Genomic DNA, 22,446 nt, shown 5'->3' on the forward strand with positions numbered 1-22,446 from the left:
AGCAAATGAAAGGACTACCATCCAGGATTGTGCTATTCTGTAGAGTTGGCAGACTGAGCATGAGAAGCGTGGGTTGTTTGCATTGTACTTGCTCCAGTTTTTAGAAATTGCACTGAATTGTTGCAATGTTGTGCTTGTCCTGTATCAGGTAAAATGATTTATTTTCACAGCAGGGGCAGTGAGGCAGGATAAAGTGAGCAAGTCTCTGCTGCTGTTGGTAAGTTGTTAGTTTCTAGTACATGCTGTCTTTTTTACCAGTAATTGCACATTTGGTGGATGTGGTGGGGGCTGCTTCTGGGTACTTTGCTGACTGTTGGACTTACAGGTCTGACTCGGGTACTCCAAGCTGGACTTCTTTCTAACTTGAGCTTCATATGGATTTTTAATTGCATCCCAGTTGTTACTGACGACTGTCTTTGAGTTAGGTTCTCTATTACTAGCAATTATGCACAAGGCAAACAGTTCAGTTGGTCAATCTTTTGGCAGCACCTCAGGTGTAATAACCACACCTCTCAGAATAACTGTTGTTAGTAAATAACTTTGTCAGGGGGCTAACAGTTCACTTGCTTCTTCAGAGTCTGGGTAATTTACAGCAGCACTTCATGCTCCAATTCCAGGAGATGGGTCTCAGACTCTTTATGGAAATAGCAGTCTTCATACAGCTCTGCCAGTTGTTTCTGGGTACCTCTATAATTTTATATTTCTCTAGATATGGATGAAATTTGTGATCAAACAGCTCTACTCAAACATGTCTCCATCTTATTCTGTTCTGTTCCATCTTATTCTGTTGTATTCCTTTACTCCTCCCAAAGGAGACCCTCATAAGAGGGATTACTGCAGTGGGAGGGAGAGGAGGCACTGTAGGATGATGAATTGTGTTGGTAACCTCAGTTGACATCTTGTATCCACGTCAGCTGCTGCTGAAATGGGCTAGCCCACTGGGAAAACAAAGAAAGGAAAGTGTTACAAATGGAGGGGTGGCTCGTGACACCACAGTGCACCTTCAGCAGTGATGACTGAGGAGAGACATACCAAAACCAGGTACGAAAAGGGGAAGCCTGACTCTATGCCTCCGTGTGTTGTGCTCTGTTTACCTTAATGCCAGGGAGATAAATGTTATGGAACCTACGTAATGAGCTGCTGTTTGATGATCCTCTGGGAGGGCTGGGAGAAAAAACATGGCCACAGGTGCACATGAGCTCGGGGACTGATGACAAGGATGTAGATGGTGGTATAGAAGAGTAACTTGGGATGCAGAGTCATCTTCTCATGATGATGACAGATGTCTCCTTTGATCTAAGTTGGAAGAGTTGGAATTCCTTCACCTTTGTCTCTGCTGTCACCGGGATGTGGGAAGAATCCTTGGAAGAAAAGGTCTTTGAGGTGGTAGAAAGTGGTTGTCCTCTCTCCATAGGTGCTGACACAGGCTTCCCCTGTGAACTTTCCCTCTGGTTCTCTGATTTGTATCACTTGTGACCAGTCTGTACTGGCAACAGTGGCTTGCCTCAGTGCCCAGAATGCACTCCCAAGGGGACTGATGTAGGACTGTTGGCTGTGTCTGCAGAAAACTGAAAAGCACCAGGGCAGAAATCAGCAGAGACAGTAGCAAAATCATTGGTGTTGGGAGAATCCTGGATCAAGTTTGACACTGCTTCATGTGGTGTTTTCTCATCTGTGGGTAGGGCTTAAACAATGCTCGCAGCTGGGTATCTGTTTCGGCACCTTCCTGAGCTGGCTTTCAGCCTTGGTTAATAGGTCAAATCTGACTCAAAGAGCTGGACAAATAGTCATGTCTGGTGGGGCAGTGGAAAACACCAAGGCAGTACTCAGACGGCTACTGAGGGAGCTCAGCACACGCTTTAAATGGAAGAGGTCTGCCCTGTGCCAACAATCCACAGATATACTAGAATTCTGATATCCTTGGGTACCTCAACTTGCCCTTTCTTATGTGAAATTCCCTGGATTTACAAACCTGAGCAGGAAAGCACTTGCAAATACAGAGCCAACTTAAAATGTGTGTCGTTAAGAGTATGTGTCTCACTTTACAGTGTGGATGGGAGAGTCCAAAACTGGCATTCATATTTAACGCTGGTGAAAGCTATTATTTAATCCCCAGTCATGGGATTCTCAGTCACTGTACAGTGTTGAGAGAACAAGTCATCTGCATATATCAAGGAAAATTCCCCATCTCTCAGGATGTCACATGCTGGAAAAAGGATGAAGCACAGGAAAGCACCTCATTGGAAATGACTTCATAAAAAGAAAGCAGAACTGCACTTGGATATACAAATATGGTGTCTCACAAAGAGGCTGAGATGTTTCTTTTAGTCACTACTGCGGAAGTAGTAACAAAGTGGGGAAAAGAGGCCATCTCTAAGTGGCTCAGTCTTCCACTATGAAGAGTGATGTGCAGATGAGCATTTGAAGATGATCATGTCTGGTAGTGAACAAGAGGATATAAGCAGAATCCCTCTCTGTCAAGTGTAACTTTGTGTACTCATAATCCCCATCTGGTGTCTGCAGCTAATTAAAGGTAGGTGAACACACAGAGAGTTAAGCCTATCATTGTGAAAGCAAACAGAAACTTAGGAATTGGAAGAACAGAGCAGATCAGCAGCTCTTTCTTGAAGAATCACAGTTGACTTCAGTGAAACCTGCTGCATGCTCAGTACTTCAAAAAGATTTCAGGTGCCTTAACACAGATTATAGAAACCTAACCCCTTTTAAACCTATCAGGAACCATCCAGCACTCTTCTGAAGTGCAGAGTATCAAACACTGGGGTTGAAATACAGTAATCTTTCCACTGCTTGTGTTTCAGACAGCCACATCAGAAGGCTGTGCAACTTTTGGACCACCTTTCCCATTAATAGGGGACAGACACAATATTTATTCACGTTAATCTGATTAAATAAATGAAAAAGCCTACATTGGGATGTTCCCATAATGTTGGACTAAAATCTGGGTATTTCAGTATTGCTGATCTTCATGTTATTCTTCTAGGGCTCTGACCTGTAGTGAAAGAGGAGAGAAAATTAACATGAATGGAAAAAAAGAAAAAAACAAGTGGTGTGCGAGCACTGTGATTGCTACAGACTGGTTTCAGTAGAACTGGCCTATACTCTTGCTGTTGGAAGGGAACAACATGAGAAAGGGTTCTCACATGGGCTTCAACTAGATTAAGAGTTTGCTTTTATTTCACAAATTGAGTGGCATAAAAATCATAACCACGAGTTCAGGATTGGCAGTCTACTTAGTAATACTGAAGGCTTTCATCGGCAGCTTCCTATGCAGTATTTAATTTTGAGTATATTAAGAGAATCTTTGTGAAATGTTGTAAATATAAATGAGAAATAACTAAGAAAATATAAATGAGATATGACTAAGTTTGGTCAGGTGATGCTTCATCAGTGATTTTTGCTTGTTGGCCTCTACTAGGAGGTGTGGCAAATTTGTGATCAAGTCCAATATTGCAGGGAAGTTTCTGGGTCTCAGTGGAGAGAATCATTGGCTCTGGTGATAACCACCTGGGAAAGGTGATAGGAAGTTAAAAAGTTGTCACACTGCCTCTGCAAAGACTTAACTATTTCTATTCCGGATGGTTGAACAAGACTATTTAACCAAATACAGGACTTAACCTAGGAGTGTGTTTCATGTTTTGTGAGACTAAACCAACCAGTCCAGAGTTCCTTGACATGTTTGAGAGAGATACGGTTTTGAGTCCAAGAGATTTTGTGGGGAGGAATGTTTGAAGAGGCATTTGGTACAGTTGCTTGGGTAGCATGGGGTAGCTGTAGCCAGCTTCAGTAGGAACTATCAATCAATTCACAAAAAGACTTTGTCAGAACAGAAGGGAGATTTGGCTATGGTGATGGCAACTGTGATTAGCTGGATTAGCCATGTGGGAGGCAAATACCATGTAGTTAATTTCTCTCCACTTGGAGCTTTTAATGGGAGATGAGACTGATCAGAATTTCTGGTGGGACAGGGGGGTGTCTCACTGAAATGTGAACTGACTGGGTGAGTACTTCTCTTCCATTTCAACACGAAGTGAGAGAAGTTTGTCTAAATTGCCTTCACTGATGAGCTCCAGATTGTAAGCCCCTAAGCTGGAAGGCATTAAATTTGCTGTTCTTCTAGACCATAATTGCATGTTACTCTGAGGGTAAAAGTCCACACTGGAAAAGGTAAGAAGATATTTGAACAGGAAAAAAAAACTGTTTGATGTACTCTGGGCAGTCCTTGTGCAGATGCAGCAGTCAGAGGTGCATGTCTCTCTGCGAAGTTTCTTTTGAGAACTGACTGATGTGGTCGCTTTTCTTTTTCTCCAGAGGAGAGGAAATGAGATACAGCTGGGATTTCTTTACTGACTTGTTAGATAACATGGCAGACTTACAGATGTTAAAGTTGAAAGAAAAAGATGATGTCAGTGTTACACATATGAGGCAAATGGGGATTCTTGAGCTGAGGAGAGAAGAAACATCCATAGGGTTCCTGTTTATGAACTGTCACCATCGATTGTATGGTAGAGTGCCTGAGTTGATATAGGTGAGATGAAACACCAGCCTAATGTTAAACATGTTGGCTGGTGGTTTGAGGAGAAATTCCCAATAAGGCTTTCTTGTTCACAGGGAAGACTTATCCATTCTCTGTATAGTCTGATTCTCTAAGGTTACAGAAATGTGCTGTATGAAACAACATGTGCAGAGGGTTGTGTGTGCTTGGACTTGTCATGTTAAGGTTGCTCTGTCTATCTGTAAGACTCCTGTCCCTTATTAGACTTGCTGTCAGTGTCAGAGGGTCAGCAGTAAGACTTGGGTTTAGAAAGTGAAGAGTGTTAGAGAGAGGCTGATTTATTAGGGCTTAACTGGAATAAATCCAGCCTCCTGCTGCCAGGAGGCTGAAGGACTTGTTTAATATGGAGACAGTTAAGTGAAGGATTTGGGACAGGACTGGGGAGGCTCTGCTGTGAGTGCCTCCACTGAGCTGAGCAGTTGTAGTAATCTGTAAATCTCTTGCAGTGAGTCCTTTGGTTAATGTCACCCAGTGCTTCCCTTTTCTTGTCTCAGGTCGTCATGTCTGTGATGTGTGCATGACAGCTTTGCTGTCAGTTGCATGAGGTTTGTTGACAATGTGGATCAGAAGCCAAGAGGAGGTAAAACAACTGTACTTTAATTTACAGCTGGTATTACTGTATCCAGTACTTACATTAACTAGAAAGCTTTCGGGGTAGTGTAATCCGGAACCGCGGCTTGGGGCTTGTAGGAACCGCCCGGACTGTCGCTGCCATCCCACCCTGGGGGTATCCTTGTGGGCGGCACTCATAAATGTCATTGGTTAACACAGGTGGAATATCATGTTAAGGATCTAACCATTTCTGTACATTTATGTAACTAAAATAATATGTGTGGAGGCTGAAATGAATTCTGGAAGTAAGGCTGTGAAACAACTTGAATCTGGACTACTGCCCTCAGCTCAAAGATTGAAGACCAGGTAAAAATATTGGGGAAGGGCACATGTTTTGGAGGCTGGTCTGCAACTGTGTCTGAGGACTGGGTGAGTGGGAACAGAGCAGGAGCTGGTTTTGCTGCTATGCCACCAGTCATGTCTAGCTCAGCTCCACAACAAAGGGCATGAAAGACTTCTTTGGGGTCACTGTGAAGTAAATTTGGGGAGTTTCAATGTCACTCCTAGAGCATATAAAGCCTCAGTGGAGTTGCTGTTAGCTAGTACTCTGGTCAGTCTCGGAGGACCCTGAAGTTCTCCTTTCTTTGGTAAGGGTCGCCCTTAGCAGGAGTGGAGTTTCTGACATGTTTGGATACACCTTGCCTTGCTATTTCTTTTATAGCTTCCCAGAAGACCTCTTCTCACAGGCTTTTAAGTGTAAATTTGATTAAAAGTCAAACAGAACTTCACCGTTTCTTCTGAACTTGCCCTTAAAAAATGAGCCTGTAATTTTATCTAAAAAATAATAGTTTCTGGAGCACACGGGAAAGAGAAATAATAGTTCCTGACTTTGTTGTTTTCTTTTATTCTACCTCTGTCCTCAATTAAACAACTGAAAAGCCCACTGAACCCACACTGGGCTGATTCCTGACAGCATTCATGCACTTCTGTGCTTGCGTCTCTGCTGACACAGGGATTGTCTCATTTATCTGTTTAGTATCCAGGATGATACATGATTTTGTTGCTCATGAGGCTGTGCCATCAGATGCTACTATAGGTTCCAAAATGTTATAAAGGATTTCCATTGGGGGTGGTGGGAAAGAGTTCCTATTATTTTCATTTATTTTTTAAAAGCCACATCTTTCTGAGCTTACCATTCTTCCTTTTCCCACTTTTGAAAACCTTGTTACTCTGATGTAAATTGCTTTTGGCATCAGAATCTTAAATTGTTCATTTGTTGTGCTTTTGAAAACACCCATTTGTGTGGTTCTGAAAAGGACAGTAAAGCTTGCTGCCTCAGCAGTCTGCACTGGAAACGATGCTTAAGGCTCCTGACAGGTGGACGGTCCCCAGGGTTGGTGCTAGAAGGTGTGGTTTGGAAGTAAGACAACAAAGGATATTTGCTCTCACAGGCAGAAGAAGAGTCTCTGTTTCTGTTAATATTTCAATATCATAGGAAATTTCTTCAAGGCCACCAGTATCTTCCCCTCCAATTATCGTGGCAAAAATCTCTATCTCCAGTTCAACCTGCAAGCCTGCTGCCACCTAGGAGAGACAGAGGATTACTCACAGGTAAGGTGCATGTTTCATACATAGTCCCCTCTAGCAGTCCTTGGAGCTGGTTCTTGTTCTGCGTTGTCTGATGAAATTAAAGACTTGGTACCTAGCACACATGATTGTGCTTGCCAGTTACCCAGTATCTGTTTCACTAGAAAGGTCTGTACAAAACAGTGTCTCTTCACATTGCAGTTTGAAAGAAAACTGCCAGGTATTTGCATTTTTTTTCCCCTTAAATTTCATTTTAGGTTCCAGGGAGAAAAGGGGAATTGGGACAGCTGGGAGAGAACGAAAAAGAAAGGTGATCGATGCCCCATGCCTGTCAGTGTTTAAGAGGCATTTGGACAATGCTCTTAATACCACGCTTTAACTTTTGGTCAGCGCTGAAGTTGTCAGGCAGTTGGACTGGATGGTCGTTGTAGGTCCCTTCCAACTGAAATATAATATTCTATTCTAAAAAGAACATAGAGGTAGGGAGAAAAGGGACAGATGTGTGGAGAGGAAAAGAGAATGGAAATTATTCCAGCCATCTATCTGGACTTCTGTAAGGCCTTTGAGATGGTCCCCCACAACATCCTTCTCTCTAAACTGGAGAGATACGGATTTGATGGATGGATTGTTCAGTGGATGAGGAATTGGTTGGATGGTCGCATCCAGAGAGTTGTGGTCAATGGCTCAATGTCGTGATGGAGATCGGTGACAAGTGGTGTCCCTCAGGGGCCCATATTGGTACCAGTACTGTTTAATATCTTCATCAATGACAGACAGTGGGATCAAGTGTGCCCTCAGCAAGTTTGCAGACAACACCAAGCTGAGCGGTGCGGTTGACGTGCCTGAGGGACGGGATGCCATCCAGAGGGACCTGGACAGGCTTGAGAAGTGGGCCTGTGTGAACCTCATGAGGTTCAACAAGGCCAAGTGCAAGGACCTGCACCTGGGTCAGGGCAACCCCCAGTATCAATACAGGCTGGGGGATGAAGGGATTGAGAGCACTCCTGCTGAGAAGGACTTGTGGGTACTAGTGGATGAAAAGCTGGACATGAGCTGACAATGTGCACTCACAGCCCAGAAGTCCAACCATATCCTGGGCTGCATCAAAAGAAGCGTGGCCAGCAGGTAGAGGGAGGTGATTCTGCCCCTCTACTCCGCTCTGGTGAGACCCCACCTGGAGTACTGCGTCCAGCTCTGGGGCCCTCAGGACAGGAAAGACATGGACATGTTTGTCGGAGCGGGACCAGAGGAGGGCCACAAAAATGATCAGAGGGATGGAACACCTCTCCTATGGAGAAAGGCTGAGAGAGTTGGGGTCATTCAGCTTAGAGAAGAGAAGGCTCTGGGGAGACCTTATTGTGCCTTTCAATACTTAAAGGGGGCTTCTAAGAAAGATGGGGACAAACTTTTTAGTAGGGCCTGTTGCAATAGGACAAGGGGTAATGGTTTTAAACTAAAAGAGGGTAGATTTAGACTAGATATAAGGAAGAAATTTTTTACGATGAGGGTGGTAAAACACTGGAACAGGTTGCCCAGAGAGGTGGTAGATGCCCCATCCCTGGAAACATTCAAGGTCAGATTGGATGGGGCTCTAAGCAACCTGATCTAGTTGAAAATGTCCCTGCTCATTGCAGGGGAGGTTGGACTAGATGACCTTTAAAGGTCCCTTCCAACCCAAACTATTGTATGATTTTAAGTACTGAGTTATGGCTATGGCTCTGGACTAGGAGGTTTAACTTGCATTCTGGCACCGCCTCCTTGCACAAGTCATTGCTTCTTGATTCCATGCCTGTAAAAGCATTGGCAAGGATATTGTCTGGTATTACCTGGATGCTGTGGGGATACTGGCCAGCACAATATTTATTCAGATACAACACGCAGGTGAAGAGAGAGACTGAACAAAAGCAGAAATCATGAATGCTTCCTACTTAATGGGACAATTCCACATGCTATGGTGCTTTGCTAGATAAAAGACTTAAGGTGGAGAATAGTTGCAAGCAGGAGAAGAAATGGTTGAGGCAAGAGTTTACTAAGTTCAACTCTTGAAGGTATGAGGACAGGAGATAAAAGTCTAGGCGTAAGACACAGCAGATATAACAAATACCCTAAACGATGGGGAATCTCAGAGGTAGTGGTGGAGTATCCCGTTTGCTTCAAAAAAGCTCTCTTTAACCTCAGTGCTTGACCTGCTGCTTTCCACTGAACTTAACATGTTTATCCCTCTGCATTCTGGCGCAGGCTCTGAGACTCAGAGCGCATGGGGTGCTTGGTTGAAGGCAGCAGAGAGACAGTGGAAGGCAGCATCACTTCAAATAACTTCAAACAAATCATGTCCCCTGCCAGCTCTATTCCCAGACAGCTGGTGCAAGAGGACCCCTAGATGGCCTGAGGGCCAGCTGAGTCTAGCAAAAAACAAAAGATCTTCTGTGTAACCTACAGGTCCTGGTGTGTACATCACTCTCAGTCCTGTGTGCGGAGGTGGTTGCTTCACCCGAAACCTGTCAGAAAGAGAAGAGAATCAGTTTGCCAGAAACTGTTTCAGGCAGACAGAAGGCACTGCTGGGAAGCAGGCTGTCTGCTCTTCCTCTACTTGTACAAATGACAGCAGAATTTGTTAGCTCATCCTTCCCGTCACAATGTACAACTTGGGCTACAGCGGTTTTCCTGGGCTTCTCGCCAAGGCTCAGGTTTCTAACAAAAAAACCCAAAGGAGCAGATTAATGGGCCAAAGTAAGTCTCCAAAGAGCTCATTACACTACCTGTTCCTTACAACAGAATGTGAAACATCAGCATTCTAAGCCTGCATACACAACGGAAGCTGAAGTACAAATTACATCTTCTTGACAAACACCTGTGTGTTGCACACTCAGAAGTCCTTTACCATCTTTATTTAATGTCTTTAGTGTATTTAATTTTATTTATTTATTTATTTATTTAATGTTGATATTATTCTATTGCAGAAGGCATGATACTGGTATAAATTTCATCTAAATCTTTAATTTCATGCTACCCACTAAGGCAGTAGTTTCACGTCTTTGTTTCTCACTGATCGTTTCACATCTGTGCAGTCCTTTTGTGCACGGAACTTCCACTGTTAAGATCTCTAAAGATCATTAGAGCAGATACGACCTCTACTTTTGCATGGCTCTGGACTTTATCCTGTGGTTTTCTTTTCCACCTAAAGAACAGTTACTAGCATGCACTTGCACCAGAAGCTGTTAAAGGAAAAGCAGTAGAAGACGCATTCCTAGTATGTGGCTCCATCTTATGGAAAGCTCTGGCAGACTTATAAAGTGGCTCTCAGAATTCCTGCGCTTTCTCTGGAGTGCTGTCTGTTATGAGAAACTGGACTTGATTTTTGTCAGGATGTCCCAGCAAGTTCAGGCTATGGTATGGACAGTTTGGAAGGCACATAGATAACTACTGACCCTGTCATGGAAAAGTTTTGACTTCAGCATGAGGCAGACACAGCTCAGAATTGCCCACCATTGGCCCTACCCCTGCCCTCAGCATGTTCTGCTGTCATTCAGCAGCTAGCCACTTAGCTCTCCTCTCAAAGCATCAATTAAAAGGCTTAAAGATAAGCTGGATTTATCAGAATCAAGGTGGTATTTTCCTTGACTGCCTACATATAGTGCCCTGAGGGGGGGAAGTAATGCGCACATCTTGAGCTCTAGGATGTCGGTATGTGATCTGCTGATGTATCATGGCATGCGCCATGACGCTTAAATGTGCATTAAAGGAAAAAATGTCTCTTTGAGGCCATATCTAACCAGACTTATTTAAAAAAAAAAATCATCTCTGCCATCCATCCTGATGGAACAAGCTGTACAGTAGTCTCTCGGCTGGTCTTGAACAGATTTCTAAAGTGCCTATCTGGCTGAGTACTCACAAGAGATCATGATGATCCCAGCAGGGTAAGTATCCTGTGAGCTCCTCTTTTCATGATTATTAGCTACCCGAGGAGGAGGAACAACAAATGTCAGACATAAATGTTTACTTCATTCCAGCACTGCGGTACCACACTAAAGGTGACTTTACTGTCACTGACTGTGAATGCTGAGACAGTGTCACTGTGACACCTCTCTTGACTCTCTTTTTAAAGAGGACATCAAACTGTAGGTCACCTGCATCCAGAAAAGGGAAGTTTGGCAGGTGCTTGCTCATGTGAAGAGTGCTCCAAAGAAACAGCATCCAGAAGCTGCAGCACATCGGGGCCATGAGACTTGCACACTCAAGCCCAAGAATGTTTAATGAATACCCTCCTTACTGTTTTCATTAACCAGTGCTAATGTTGCAGGAAAAACCAAAGACTATTTATCACCAGTGCTAAGAGGAGGAACCAGCTTTTGAATGACCTAGACCAACATGACAGTAGGACATTTATTTCCATGCTTCCAGTTATCCTCCCTCTCCTGGCACCTGTGTGTCTAGCAGAAAAAAGGCCCATATAACAGGAATTGTCCAAGCCTGGCTTACTCTAAGTTTCTGGAAGAACAGTATAAAACTGTCCATTCGGACAAATGGATGAGACTGGCCTAAATAGCAGCTTTCAGTTAACTGCTAAATAAACTAAGAACTGCTGCAGGAGGTAATCGAGGATAGGTGGGAGTGAGAGGCTGACATTAGAAAACTTTGGTGGGAATAGCTATCTTAGAACACAGGAATTTAAAAAGCTTGGTTTTGGCTTTGGGGCTTTTGAGCCATCTGAAATGAAGGCTTCCCACCAAGTACTGCAATTCTTGAAACCATCTGGTGGGATTATAACCATTCGAATGAAGGTATTTTGAAGTGTTAAACACCTTAGGTGTTTTATCGAGGTGGTCCAGAAGCTGTAAGGACTTAGAGACTCTTGTTGCAGGCTCTCCTTTAAGCTAAAAAGCAAGGTACATATAGCACAGCTAAGGCAAGCGCAGTTGAGCAAACTGAGTGGGAGGAATATGCTTTGCCCTCTTTTCTGTCACATGTATGGCACCTGGGAGGACAGGGGTCATAAGCACACCTGCCTGAATACTGCCAAAGTAAAGCCACTGGAACTGTGCTGGTGTGACTGAATAAACATATGCGCAGTCACTCAAAAGGGGAATTCTAGTACAGAAGAGCAATCACAGGCATTTTCTTACTGTATTTATATATTCTTTAAACCACAGCTGGGTAAATATGATAATTTCCTGTGATTTGTCACGCAGGACGAGAGACAATCTGCTGGACTGCAGACCTAGAAATGGACTTACTTATCCTCACCCCATTGGAACACAGTGCAGTGCTATTTTGTCCCACGCACTGACAGGGGTGACACTAAGGGAAACGCGTGCACAAATAAATGCTTTATTTCATCCTCATCCTCTGCTTGTTCCCAGTGTCATCACTGGAGCTGCTTCTCAGTGCAGCTAAAGACATGTGTCTGCCTGAATACAGCTGTGCCCATTTAGATTGTATGACTTGCACCATCCAGCAACAATTCCCAAAGCCAAATGTAATACTGGTTACCATGAAAGACTTTCGTCCCTGAACCTGAGAAGTTCAATAAGAACCAGTAAATAATCTGCAATGGCCAGGACTATGCATACAGGACCTGCTGTTCCTTACTGCTTTCCATCTTCCTAATAACACTAATATGCAAATAATGCTGAAGTATTCCTCATGTTATCTCCTCTCCTCTATCCAGTCAGTCATTATCAAATGATTCCAAATAGAAAAATACCATTTGTTATCTCATGTTAATCAGATCAAAAGGTTGACAATTAACAAGCAATGCATATTTGGACAGTTAAAAAACCAAGGTACTAAAAATTCAAACTAACCTTGAGAAGTTCACACCAACATTCTTCAGGATCACAGTGGCTGCATAGGTGCAGCCTTCCTTTAGCACTCCAAGCATCACTCTGGGTGGAATGAGATGGAAGCCACTAAGATGCTGTCTTGTTGCAAGAGAAGATGTGTTGACCTTTCCTGCGACAGGATCTTCTATCTTTGCAAACAGAATTAAAATATCAGACAAGAGAGAAAGTTGGTGGCCATCAAGTTAGGTTCAGAGTTACTTAACCAACATTTGACCTCTGTCCACTCATCCTGCAGAATTACAAAAAGACATCCTAATTTGAGTAAAAACTGAAGAGGCACTTTGAATATTGTCTGCAAATTTATACTGGTTTGAGTTTTCAGACATATTAAGCCATTGAGATGTCTCAGGGGGAACAGGGGAAGCTCTGCTCTTTCGGAAATCAGAGCTTTCATGTGGGTGCCTGGTGTAGAACTGTGCTTTTGGCGTACAAGTTTGTCCTAGCAGTTGAGAGGAAAAATACTTTTAGAATTGCCAGCAAACTTACAGATAAACTGCAACCACTATGTTTCAGTAAACAGATTCAAAATACCTTCCCGTATTGCTCCAGAGTGAAGATTTTATGCAAAAGAGCTGACTGAGATGAGATTAATATTAACAAAAAAGATGTTATTTTACCTTTTTATTTGGTATGGAGTTTGGTTTTCTCCCCTGAAGGGATGATGGTAATTTCACTTTCTCTCTTCTTGGCTGTCCTGCAGCATTCACCAGCAGACTGTGAACTTTATGTTGAAAGGGTGTCTCTTGTGATCTTGCAGCCTTGTTTAAGTCTGGAAAGGAAAGATTTCCAAAAGCATGAAAAACTAAACATCATATTCAGCCTAATCCTAAAGTTCATGTTCAGGTAAGATTTTTATTTTCTATGAAAGCATTTCATTAGCACAAGGACAGAAGAATTGGTCTCATATTTAAGAGGTCAAGAAAGGCATTAAGAAATCCCCTAATAGTAGCAAGTAATTAAAATCTAACTAATAAGCAAAGTTGTACTGTAATTATTAGAACTAATGAGTTAGAAGCGTCTCAGTGGAAAATCGCAATGAAGATATAAACACCTGTGAAAGTGATTAAAAACAGAAGAGGAGGTATAAAACCCCAAGCACTAAAATCAAAATTGAGGACATTACTATTCCAAAGGCATGCCTGCACAGCGCAATGATCAGTTGTGCAGAAACACCCAGGCTGGTCAAGTCAAATCTGTATGTCCATATTAGAACAAATTCCAGTCCAGGCCCCAAAGCAGTACTGCTCTGCCAGCACAAGCAACTAGGATGCCCTGTCTCTGAGCAGGATTTATTGTCCTGAATGCAACAATTCATTCATATGGATGACCTGTATGCTTCTGACTCAGGTTAAGATGATCTTAGCTATCTTTTCATATTTGAACTGTGCTCTACTGCCTAATAGAGATAGACTGAGCATAGGGATGGCCAGAGCAACTTAAATCTAAATACAACTTCTTTTGCTTGACAGCCTAAGACTCATGTAGTTTATTGTCAAGTACTAATCTGTACTTCCAGAGCCACAGGGTAGGTGACGAAAGGAAGTCTATGGATTATACATAAATAATAGAGGAAATTTAGCAAGTTTGAAGGTAACAGCCCTTGCAGAGCCCTACTAGTAAAAAAGGGTACCAGTATGTGTGGAAGGGAAAGGAAGGGGAGAAGGGAAGCTGTAACTATGGAATGCAAGGATAGATTTTGCGAGTATGCACTGCCAAAGCTCAGCTGGTGTGGCATTATGTGAGAGCCAAAGGTTGGAGCTAATTAAAGCAGACTGGTGGCTATCCAGTGGTGATCATCCAAGGCTGTCACCACAAGCAGATGCACCAACAGAGTGAACGACAGTAGACATAGCAAGGAAAGCAGAACTGAACGGGGATGTTTAAATGGCAAAGACCATTTAACCACAGCAAACTCTGTTACAGAGTCATCTGTTACAGGCCTTAATGAACAGGAAAAATTGACTTGTACTTTTTTTTTTTTTTTTTTTTTAAGTAATTACTTCTTGGCTTTGTCTGCAATTCTACCATCCCCGTCATCCCCATGTTGTTATAGCAGTCAGGGTGAAGGAGGGAATCTCTCCCATTAGTTTTATACCTCTCTCCGTTTCTGCCAGTCTTGCATTCAGATATATTCAGAATGCTGAACAGAGATAGGTGGACTTAAATTTCTATTGTAAATATTTGGCAAAAGTTATAAGAAGATAGATATTAACCTGCTCCAAACTACATTCTGGAAGGCAGCTTTACCTGTTGTGCTGCTGGAACCTTCATTTTGTTTGGAATAAGCCTGCAGCAGAAGACCAGGTGAAGGTGAGGAATCACTCACAGTATTGAGACATTCAGATGCTAAAGGGAAAATAATGGAATACTGTGACAACTGTGTTTCATGATCATCATCATCATTTTCATAAAACACATGGAAAAAAAAAATCACAAAGTCTTTGGCACTTTAATTTAGACCATCTTTGAAAGCTGTCTACATAAACATGAGAGGCTAGGTAAATTCTGCATGGGACATTTTGCTCCACTGGGCAACAGGGATCAAAAATGCATATCTTGTGATTAGTCATTTCTTGTTCTCTGGCTAACTGAGCAGTAAGTCATAAAGGGCTAACGGACAATCCAACACAGGTCTTCTGGTGATTGCAGTATGGTGATTGCAAAATGAGGAAATATAGGAATTAGTGGGGGTCTGAAAAAGCCCCATGGAGGACTGCTTTCCTGATATGATTCTTTGCTGTGTATGACTTTTAATCTCACTATGAGATTATTTCAGTAACTTGTCAGGGCTGCTTTTCAAACAGAACTGAAGTATTCCTCTCAATGCTGTAAAGCTCAAACCTAAGATGATGGTTCACTCTTTCACTGCTTCCTGTCATCCAGTCACTGCTTTCCTCCTATATTCTCCAAACTATCCTTAGCCTGCATGTTTCCTATTCCATATCGCTTTTGCCCCAGTCCCCAAGCTGCCCCTCTTACCATTGAGTTTCAGAATTCCATCTCCCATTTTTTTTCCTACAGTCATACTAGTCTTTTTCTAAACTTGGCCTCCTCGGTTCTTGCTCATCCACCCCCAACTATTGTTTATTCCGTTTAAGTTTTTCTTGAGCATTTTGCATCCATCCACCCCTCATTCATAGCACAACTCTTCAGCTTTGCATCCAAAGCCTATGGTGCTTCCACATTCAGTGATGTCTGCAAAGGCTCCTTTAACACGCTAAATATAGACGTCTCATAGACCACATTTATATTAGTGGATTAAACAGGAACACTCCCAGATACTGGAACATGCTAGTCTATACTTGTTAGAACACTGCTATGATACTGACTGTGCAACTTAGCAGTCTCCCCAGAAACACTCTTGGGTACACAAGTTTTGGCCAGGGAAAAGGCCATCTTGTTTTGGGAGACTGAATTTACATAGCCTACTCCATACTGGTGGATCTCAATGTCAGGGAATGCTGCTGGGTATGTTTCATGTATCAGAATACATATAGCCATTGTGGTCCAAGTAGTTCATGTGTCAAAATGACTGGGAATACATGGGGTCAGATAATGTAATCTTAAATTTAACTGCAATATGAAATGAGACAACTGGATAAAACAATGAAGACAACACTAAAATGTTGCCAGACGGTAGATTACCTCTACTGGGTTTTTTGATTGTCTCTAGAGGGTAATTCCCACTTTCTTTTTTTTGAACTGGAGGAAGTTCCATAGACAGTGCTTCCACATCAGGAAACTAGAGAAAAGTAAGAAAGAGGGCTTAGGTCTCCCAACTAAACACTGGGAAAAAAACCCAGCAGACACCCCCCCCCCCGGCAAAAAAAAAAAAAAAAAAAAAAGAAAAAAAAAGGGGTGCAAAGGAAACAAACAAGCAGAGCCAAAGTGTTAACTATAAAAAAGATATACGTAAGTATACCTCAGATTCCAAAGTACATTTTTGAGTATGCTTTATGCACTTAAAGCATTTATCAGGTGAGATTACAACAGGAAAGTTCCCAAGGCCACCTTTAACCCAGGAGGGTTAGTCTTACCAATTCCCTCTCTAGTTAGCAGAGAGAGGTTTTTGAGGGGTAAGTGAAAAGACCTGAGGTTGAGCTTCTGCTCTGAATCAGACTCTCTCCAGAATTTATGTAAGGAACCTACAGAGTTTGTACTCAATAAATATATACCATCTCCAAGATATGTTTCCTTTGACAAGGGCATATAATTCCTAGTATTAATTCTGCCACGACTGTCCTCTGTAATAGTTTCTTGAGATAAATTGAGGCTGAGAAGTAAACCCACAACTGTCTTTGTGGGACTATGACAGAAATTACCTGGCCTAACACAAACTCATCCAGTTTTCAGCTACATACCTTTTTTTGGAAAAACTCCTTGCCAAATTCTGATTGAAAATATGGAGGAATGACTTTGTTTCTTATTGCCATTAAGGACTTCTTTTCTTCATCAAGTTCTTTCCTAAGTAAGTTTTAACATTATTGGTAAGGAAAAGAAAGAAAAAAGCATTATAACCAAGTTCACCTTGTTTTTCAGTATTATATTTAAAACATTGAGGAACGGAAGTGATCAAGGCAAGTGGCATTTTTTTTTTCTGGTTAATCACATTGAGCGATATTCTTGTAATTGGAAATTTTCTCAGTGATAGATCAAGAACAAGCTGGTCTGGCACGCACAGACAATGTCCTCCTCAGATATGGAGGCTATGATATATGGAGGGGCTAATCAAAATGCATATGGTCGGTGGGATGGCTGCTATGAAGAGCTCCTCCTCAAAACATGCTCTAGTTCTCTAAATCTTGTGGAACATGTCTGAGACTGCCAATAGTGTCTTTCCAACCTTCCAACAAACATTTAAATCTGCGAATTGGTATTTCAGATGCATTGCTAAGATTTATAATACAAAATCAATCTAATTTCCTTATTTTATCACAGAAAAACTTGATGGCTCTGTGGATACAGAAAAAGCTGTTCAAACTTCTGAAGGTAAGATTCACCAGAGTAAAGACCAGTTATGTTTTCAGCTTGATTTAGTCCAGTTTTACACTACTATAGCTTCACTGACTTGCAGGGTCTAATATCAGCTATGACATTATCACTCTTAATCATATTGAGAGTTTTGACACTGGCTTTAGAGCCAGAATTGCACATGATATTGTTGGGTGCTGGCTACTTGGATATATATGTTTAAAGTCATTCTTTAAATAGTATGTAAAGAATATGCAAAACAGTGTAAAATGCTACATTAAAATATAAATCTGAAATTTTAAAAGTTTTTTAATCTCCTGCAAGTCAGTTAGAAAGTAATTAAGAAGTAGTATGGAAGAGAACTTAGTTTTCAATTGCTATTTAAGCTTTCACAAAAATAAGAAAGAAAAAGATTCTGATCATAATATTAGTTCATCACCATTTCAAGTTACTCTATTTAATCTAAGAAATAGTGAATGACCTAAACAGCTATCAATATAATTATTTTAAGTTCATTGTGAATGAATGTATGTAACTGATAACTTTCTCTTTATTAATCCTAGTTCACGTATCAGGTTTTCTATTTCAACATAAAAATATGCAATTAATTTAATTCTTTAAATTTAAACAGTCATGCTTGGATTACACTGAGGAATTTGACATTCCAGCAGATTCACAAAGCCCTTTTCTCTAGAACTGAAAATGATAATGCTTTTAATGCACAATGCTTAAATGACAAGTTTTTGTGAGGTACTAAAGAATTATATAATGCAGCAATATAATTATGTATCTCCATAGAATAAGAGTCTGTAAACTTACTTTCCAAAAATCACATTTGTCTCTCAATTAATAGTGGCTTTGCGATTACTCCTATTTTTTTTCAAATGCTTTTGTGAGTTACCATATCTGCAGATTGAAATCCAGTGACTTTCGATTTACACCTGAGCAGAAATTCTCATGAAAACTCATCTATCTGATTGTGAAATGTACAATTTTTAGCAATATATGCTGTTTCAAAGCATCTATATAGATTTTTTTCTTGAACTCAGCTTCAGCATTCATCAGTGGGAGATAAAGGGCAATTTTTTTAGAAACTTGAGAGTAAGTGAAATCAAGGGGATTAGAATTAAAATTGAGGGTCAGCCTTAAATACAACTTTTGGTGTTACAAAGATTTTTATGTTTATACACATACGCACATGCGCACACACATTTCCTCCTGTAAAAGCACTTCTACTCTGAAGATTATAGCACCTGCCTCAGAACTGCCATGAGAAATACTTTACAAACAGGAAACTGAAGTACTGGTAATTCCCAAAGTAGAATGTTCAAATGTGGCAAAAAGGGCCTTGCTTTAGCAAGGCATTGATTTTTAAGATGACCCTAATCTTAAGGTTCTTCTTAAAGATAATGAGTTTACCTACTGTCCACATGTTTTACCTCCTAAAATGTCCTCAGAAATGCAGCTGCATTTCCAAGGTGTAAACCATGAGTGTATCCTGCACTTTATAGTGCACTCCACAATGAAGTGGGGAGGGACAGAAGCCTGAACAATCAAATGAGGAAGCGGTGGATGTGGTAGGCAAGCAAAGGGCCTGGGGTGATATGAACAGAAGGGACATCACAATTAACAAAACAGGGCTGAAGTGGGGTCACACCAAGCATATGCATGTAAATAAGGAAATGCCTACAGGATGGCATTATGGTCAAAACTTTCAGACCCTTTCTGGGCAATTGGCACGGCTGGGTGCCTCTCTGAAGTGCCTGTACACTACTGCATGCAGCACAGGTGACAAACAGGAGCAATTAAAAGTCTGTGTGCACTTACAGGGCTATAACCCCATTGATATCACAGAGAAGTGGAAGGATAGCTCACATGAATAGAGTGCTGTGTGGATGGATACAAGCTCTTTAGGAAGGGCAGGCCACGAAGGCAAGGAGGGGAAGTTGCCCTGTATGCAAGAGAGCAGCTGGAAAGCATGGAGCTCTGCCTGGGGATGGGTGATGAGCCAGCTGAGAGCTTATAGGTTGGGATTAGTGGGCAGACCAACATGGATGACGTTGTTGTGCGTGTCTGCTATAGACCAGCTGATCAGGAAGAAGGGTAGATGTGGCTTTCTTCAGACAACTGGAAGAAGCCTCATGTTCATAATACGTGGTCCTCATGAGGGACTTAAGCCACCCCACCCACCACTGGAAAGCAGCTCTGCAGAGAAGGACCTAGGAGTCCTGGTGGACACCAAATTGAACATGAATCAACAGTGCGCCCTTGAGGCAAAGACAACCAGCAGAATCCTGGGCTGCATGAGAAGGAGTGTTATCAGCAGGTCCAGGGAGGTGAACCTTTCCCTTCTGCTTAGCACTAGTGAAACCACATGTGGAGTACTGTGTCCGTTTCTGAGCTCCCTGATACATGAAAGGGCCACAAAGATGATTAAGGGCTTGGAGGATCTTTCATATGAGGAGAGGCTGAGAGAGCTGGGACAGTTTTGTCTTGAGAAGCTTTGAAGCACCACCATGTGATAGACAAGTCTGGGGTTCTACTTGAAAAATCAGCTGAGATTTGTGGAATATCCAAAATCTTAACCTAAAGCATCAGCATTTGAAAATATTAATATAAATTATTTTCCACACTGGTGGCAGAACCAGAAAACAGAACACAGGGCTTCTGATTTCAGCCGTGTTTTGAACAGTATAAGTTAACAGTCACACTGCTAGGTTTTGAAAACAATGAGAGACTCAAACCATCCATTCAGCATTTCTGTTGCAGAAAACACCCCATTATTTGCTAGCAAACCATCGGACCATTATCCAAGACCTGGTGAAATCAATAACAGTCTTTCCAAAAGCAGACTTAAGTTGGCTCATAAAATAAGTAACTTTCTGTCCTACTAATACTATTACCTGTGCTCTTCTAGTCTGCTCTGCCACTTGGACACTGGTGTTACTCCTTCTGGGCTGAATGATTAGGAAAGAAAAAAAGTAGTGAAAATGAGAAAACTAGCATTATGTTGTATAAGCACAAAAATATTTACAAGATAACCCTGGAAAGAAAATGCTCTTTATGAGAGTATGTTATGTTAACATCTCAGGTGACTTCTGACTTGGACTTGTGTGGTTTGCACAAAATTGTTTGCTCATATCTGCATTTTTATTATATTATTCAATCAAAGAAACCCTCAAAATCCTTGTCCAACAAACTTTAAAGTATCTTTCAGATAAGGAAAGAGAGGCACAGAGGGACAAAATAACCATAGGAAAAGCTAGTAAAACATTGTGATATGTATCTAGACATCTAGGTCCCGGTCCTTAATGACAGTCAGTAAAGTACATTGCCTTGCTTGTGTGCTTGGTTCCATCCTTTGTGTTATTTACATTTGCATCAGTTCTCACTGGTCTGTCCTACCTGAACCTCTGCCGTTGGTCCTCTCTTTGTGTAGCGATTGTCTTCTCTGTGTGACACTGGCGATGAGACGCCACTGCCTGTTCGTACAGCTCAGTTATGTGAGCTGCAAGGTAAAGAGTATTATTGAATGTGCATGTTCTGCTAAGCACTGCTAAGTGTTATGAATAAAAAACATAAAAGGATATATTTTTAATGCATCTTTCTGTCACTTGATGAAAATCTAACGGATTCTTTATTACTGTGAGGGAAGAGGCAGAAAGAACTTCATTCCAAAATCAAGTTCAGAACATTAACAGATAGGAAATTAATTCAATTCAATGTAGAAAGCCCCAAAAGCAGATTAAGTTCATACCCCTACCCTGTATTTCCTGAAATATCTTTATGTTCTTTCAAGATACAAATCAAATACCTGTGAATAGGAAAAGTTGCTGACATTCAGCCACTTTCTGACTGGGGAGCAACATTCCAGGTCTCTTATCTCCAGCTGAAGAAAATAATGTGGGCTTTCAGGGACCTTTATTACTTTCGGCTTGCTTAAGTTGTGCTTAATTGTGGCTGCAAAGCAGCCATAATCAACATTCTCATGGAAGGAACTACTAGTTCAATATGTATAATGGAGAAAAGCCAGTTTTTCTATACTGAAGATTGTGACCAGCTCTGGGGCTTTAATAAAGAGTTTCCCTGTCCTCTGACATCTTTTATAAAATGTGTTGTTTACTTCATGCCTTGAACCTAAACCATAAGTCCAAAGAAATTTCCTTGGTTGAAAACAAATTTCTGTGGCAAAACTTAGGATATGAGTATTTGAGAGATATGGTCCTATTTGACTATGACAATATCTCTTAGTGTTTCGGGAATTATGTAATTGCACACTTCAAAATTTGGGGGGTTTTGGTCAGCTTTTTCACCATAAAATATACTTTTATTTTTCTGCTTTTTCTATTTTTACTTCTTTTAAAGAGCTTTTCTTTCCTACTATCTTCTTCATTAATAATGTTGTGTTAAAATTGCACCTCCATTTAAATCAGGAAACTGTGTAGCAAGCATTTGTTGCAGCAGTTTCCATTTACTTTGCACAGTATGCTTTTTTTAACAAGCAGAAATACTCTTGACAGGGCAGGAAGGACAGAAAAATAATACTTTAAAGGCTAGCATTACTATGGGATTGACTACTATGGATTTTTCTATGGAAAAGGCTTAAGGATTTTTAAAAGAAACAAACATCTTAATTTTTATTTTTACCTATTGAAAACATTAATACGTGTTAACAAGTCTCTTATGAAAACTTTAACAGAAATTCACGAGGGAAAGCTAATACATTGTTCCATCTTTTCCCTTAGGCAAGGTTAATGTGACCAAAACAAGTGATCATTTGAGATCAGATTTTCAAGTGTAATAAATAACCAGGATTTATCTAGTTGCTTTGAAAAACTTGTCTGAAAAGTTGATACTTGTATAAAAGTAACCAAGAACTGTCATAGTTCTTATACCTAAGAAAACTCAATACATGTGGAC

At 41.2% G+C, this 22,446-nt stretch overlaps 1 protein-coding gene across 1 annotated transcript in view; it reads right to left on the reverse strand.

Moving 5' to 3' along the window:
• Positions 1–2,879: 2,879 nt before the first annotated feature.
• Positions 2,880–22,446, reverse strand: part of SPAG17 (sperm associated antigen 17) — a 117,279-nt gene continuing 97,712 nt past the window's right edge. The window contains exons 38-48 of the mRNA XM_050894300.1: positions 20,932–21,034; positions 20,430–20,483; positions 16,917–17,019; positions 16,201–16,297; positions 14,803–14,901; positions 13,173–13,324; positions 12,517–12,683; positions 9,150–9,210; positions 6,565–6,709; positions 5,207–5,344; positions 2,880–3,010 (exon numbers count right to left, since the gene is read on the reverse strand). Coding sequence (XP_050750257.1) covers positions 5,208–5,344; positions 6,565–6,709; positions 9,150–9,210; positions 12,517–12,683; positions 13,173–13,324; positions 14,803–14,901; positions 16,201–16,297; positions 16,917–17,019; positions 20,430–20,483; positions 20,932–21,034 — 1,118 coding nt within the window. The 3' untranslated portion in view covers positions 2,880–3,010; position 5,207. The remainder of the gene's footprint in view (positions 3,011–5,206; positions 5,345–6,564; positions 6,710–9,149; positions 9,211–12,516; positions 12,684–13,172; positions 13,325–14,802; positions 14,902–16,200; positions 16,298–16,916; positions 17,020–20,429; positions 20,484–20,931; positions 21,035–22,446) is intronic.

This window comes from Gymnogyps californianus, chromosome 1, assembly GCF_018139145.2.
Source record: "Gymnogyps californianus isolate 813 chromosome 1, ASM1813914v2, whole genome shotgun sequence".
Taxonomy (NCBI): Eukaryota; Metazoa; Chordata; class Aves; order Accipitriformes; family Cathartidae; genus Gymnogyps; species Gymnogyps californianus.